The following is a 4186-nucleotide window of genomic DNA, read 5'->3' as shown; positions in this document are numbered from 1 at the left end:
CGGTGTCGTCTGTCTGTCTGTCCCCATAGAAGGACTTATCCAAACCTGGTCGACCTATATATCAAATTAAAGGTCTTTTTACCAGGAACACGAAAATGGTGGTGCAAAAGCCAAAAAAACTGGTTTTTGGAGGATTTTTTTTTTTTTTTCACATTTTCTCACACAAATGAGCTCTGATCTTGAAATTTGCCGCGATGACCTATGAACTCAAAGCGAGAAAGTTTTAGATAACACTTTAGTCGTTATTTCAAGACCGGTTTTAGCGTCACCGGTCAAGGCCAATAAATGGATGGGTGACTTTAACCTTATATTGGGAACAAAGGGAGAACGGGCTCTAGTCTTGATTTTAAATCATTACATGAAAGTAAAATCAAAAAATCAAATCATGAATAATAATAAACTTAATATTAAACAAATTAGGTAGGTACAAATGTACATAGTACTGACTTTCTTTAATCACGATCGAATAAACCAGGGGCTGAAAAATTCCCGGAGGGACGGGCCCAGCTTGTTTTTAAAGTGTACCTACCTATGTTATTATTTGTGATATTATAATCAAATAAGTTAGTAGTAGGTATAGGTATAAGTACCTAATTCTCTCTCTGTATTTTTGGCAAACGACTCGACTATCTGCCTGATGCAAATGAAGCCTAACTTAGAAGGTACCGAAGTATGTATGTTTGTTCATTGAACATGTTAAGTAGGTACCTACAAAGAGATATTGTTATATTTAGGTAGTACATACCTATGTATGGTATGATTTTTTTTTCTTTTTTAATGTGTGTGAGAACATTAAATAATTACCTATAGTGATATGCTCTCACAGTTTCGGCTACATTGTTCTTGATTGAGTAGTCGTCTTTCATTGAGTAGTCGGCTTTTTCTTATGTTGATTTACATATTTATTTTTTATATTGATTATTTATATATTAGATTATTTTCGGTTGATTTGGGATACGATTGTGTTCCTTGAAGAAAAAAATCAGTAAAACATCAAAACTCTGTTCCGTGTTGATTTATGCCGGGCGTCTCTTCAAACTATTGACGTAGGTTTTTTTTTTTTTAAGAGGTTTGACAGAGGGAACTGTAACTGCTATGGTCTTATCGTCCCGAAATCGAAGAGAGAAGGAAGACAGGATAGGAGAAAGCCAGCCGTTCCGAGAACGAACATTATCCCATCAGGACAAAATCCGCCCCGGGCGGGAATCGAATCCGCGGCCTAGCGCTTACAAGGCAGACTGCTAATGTTTTATCGTCCGGAAAGCGAAGAGAGAAAGAAGACAGGATAGAAGAAAATCAGCCTTTCCGAGAAATTTTTATGAGGTTAACGTCACTGCATAACTGCTAAGATTTTTAGTAACGGTGCTATTACCCTCCATTCGGGGACGAGCTACCCGTCTCCTCACAATAACCTCATCCAGCCTGAGTGGGACCGGGAAAAGCCAGCAGCACGTGATCGCCCAGATGGTCAACCATCCGGATACCAATCACACGTAACGTTGCGTAACTTCGAAGATCCTTTGCAAAGGTGATTGTCTTTTTTACTGCCGATTTTTAGGTCAGCTCCCATGGCGTAGTGGTCACTGCACTCGCCTTGCACGCGGGAGACCCGGGTTCGATTCCCGGCGGGGTCAAAAAATTTGTATCATGCAAATGATTGATTCCGTGACTGGCTGTTGCGGGGCCCACTCAGCCTCGTGAGGAAAATGAGTAGCTATGACATATAAATGCGCATAGCGACCGGTGCCAGCATGGTAGGTAAACATTGGATTTTAGGATTATTGAGATATTGGGAAAATCCTACAATGCTGCAGTGAGCACCAAAGTTGTGACATAATAACACAAAAAAACTGCATTTACATTTAAAATTTAGCGTGCTTGGAATCTGGACGGGTAGCTCGTCGCCGAATGTAAAAACCTGATTACGAAAAAAAAAAATAATAATAATAATAATAATAATAAATAAATAAAAAAATAGCAGTTATACAGTGATATTAATACTAACCTTCTTGGGAGAGCTTGTTGCCAAATAAAGGGTAAAACCTCCGTCAGTAAAAACCCCAGCAGTAATACAGTGACGTTAACTCCTAGAAAAAAATATTTACCTCTGATGGAAAGGAGAGAACCTACGACATTCATATTGGTAGTGCAGATAGATATCACTCTTATTGACTCGTATAACTGTGGCAGTGTTGCAAGCTACCACTTCTGTTATGAGATCCCCATATTTCAACGTCAAATCTGCAATCTGAAAACAAACAACAGTACATATTGCATAGTCAGAATGAAGCTCTAAGGGCCTAGTGGTAACCTTCCATTCACAAGATTTATTCACTCAATCATTCACATACACATACTATCTCAAGAATCCCAACACCTAGAAAGATCAAATTTGGTAGGAATATTCCAATATTCTAGAAGTGCACTAACCAAAAAGAGAGAATAGATCAGTTGCGCTTACTTGGGAAATGTTTCAAAGTCATAGAGCAGGAAAAATGAGGAGCAACGGAATTTTTCTTTTTCTTCTATGGCTTCTAGATACTGAGATAAATCGATTTAAAAAATACCGGTAAATCGTGAAGTTTGACGTCACGGCATACGGGTCTTTGGTCCGATTTTTTTTTTTTTTTTTTTTTTTTTTTTTATGAGGATCAGCATCTACAAATAATAAGACTGTGTCTAATAGGTAATTCATAAGTTCATAACGTAGGTATACATAAATATACTGAAACATTGAAGATCAAGTACTAATATTTATTTACTTTTAACTTTTAGTTTCCAATACATTGTTTAATAACTCTAAATAAACTCACCACAAAAACTCTTAACTCACGAAAAACTCTTAACGTGTAGGTAATTCTAATTCATAAGTTCATAACGTACATAAATATACTGAAACATTGAAGATCAAGTACTAATATTTATTTACCTACTTTTAACTTTCAGTTTCCAATACATTGTTTAGTAACTCTAAATAAACTCACCACAAAAACTCTTAACTCACGAAAAACTCTTAACGTAAAATCGTTTAAGCCAAAACATCCCAAATCAGTGCCTTTTCCGTCAAAATGCGTTACCGTCACTCCATATTATTCTTCCTCTTGGTTTCCATCTCCAATATCAGTGCCGAATCTTCGTCTATGAATTGGGACACCTCAGATCAGTGGGAGCGCATCCAACCCGTCCTGCCCACCAGTGAAACGTTTTACATTCCCTCCGCACAGCCGCGACTGTTCACGGACGTTCAATCCAACGAAGCCTTCACTGGAAATCACCGTGACTTCGGCGATTTCCGGAAAAGCGAAGATTCTGTCGGGAGTTTCCGGAAAAGCGAAGAAGCTGTCGGGAATTTCCGGAAAAGCGAAGAAGCTGTCGGGAGTTTCCGTGGGTCTGAAGGATCGGCCAGCGATGCCCTAGGCGCGAGGTACAAGCGACAACATTCTGCGTTGGAGACGCAAATCAGTTCGCAGGAAAGCGGTTTCAGAGCATCCTGGAATGATCCACTTGCTACGGCGGAAAGTCAGGCATCTCATGGCGTTGGAGGAATGAGCGTTCGAAGCAAACGATTCAACGGAGCCACCAACAATGCCGAGGTCGCAGACGCTGTCAACAACCTCCAACCGTTGAACAGCTCAGACAGGGACGTTCAAAGTTCTCCGGATGTGCCTCCTTCCGGAGGTGACGCCTCCCAAAGCCGCACCTTCCTGAGCAGTCCTGGCTCTGACGCGGCCGAAAAAGTTGACAAGGCGGACGATCCGACGGCCGTCCTGTCCGGGATTTACACCGAGTGTCTCCTCACTTCAGAGTTCTCCGGATGTGCCACCTTCCGGAGGTGACGCCTCCCAAAGCCGCACCTTCCTGAGCAGTCCTGGCTCTGACGCGGCCGATAAAGTTGACAAGGCGGACGATCCGACGGCCGTCCTGTCCGGGATTTACACCGAGTGTCTCCTCAATCTGGCTGTGATCTCACTGACCATATCCAAGATGATGCTGCTCAAGAAACTCAGATGGGGTAAGCGTTGCCTGAATGGTTAAGGCTGTGAACCTTGGGTTCGAATCCCGATTAAAACAACAAAAGCGTCGTCTTAGATTCAGCTCATTTAGCCCATCTCTGACTATCTTCAAGACATTTGGATATGTACTTTTTAATTTCAAAGTAAGTAGGGTAAGTGTACCATAAAAAAAA

At 40.9% G+C, this 4186-nt stretch overlaps 1 protein-coding gene across 1 annotated transcript in view; it reads right to left on the bottom strand.

Moving 5' to 3' along the window:
* Nucleotides 1-2958, bottom strand: part of LOC108252715 (glycine-rich protein DOT1-like) — a 23522-nt gene extending 20564 nt beyond the window's left edge. The window contains exons 1-2 of the mRNA XM_017445157.1: nt 2941-2958; nt 2131-2248 (exon numbers count right to left, since the gene is read on the bottom strand). Coding sequence (XP_017300646.1) covers nt 2131-2248; nt 2941-2958 — 136 coding nt within the window. The remainder of the gene's footprint in view (nt 1-2130; nt 2249-2940) is intronic.
* Between the last annotated feature and the right edge of the window lie 1228 nt (nt 2959-4186).

The sequence above is a fragment of the Diaphorina citri genome, unplaced genomic scaffold (assembly GCF_000475195.1).
Source record: "Diaphorina citri unplaced genomic scaffold, Diaci psyllid genome assembly version 1.1 scaffold761, whole genome shotgun sequence".
NCBI classification, from domain to species: Eukaryota; Metazoa; Arthropoda; class Insecta; order Hemiptera; family Psyllidae; genus Diaphorina; species Diaphorina citri.
This window is presented reverse-complemented; position numbering and strand designations above follow the sequence as displayed.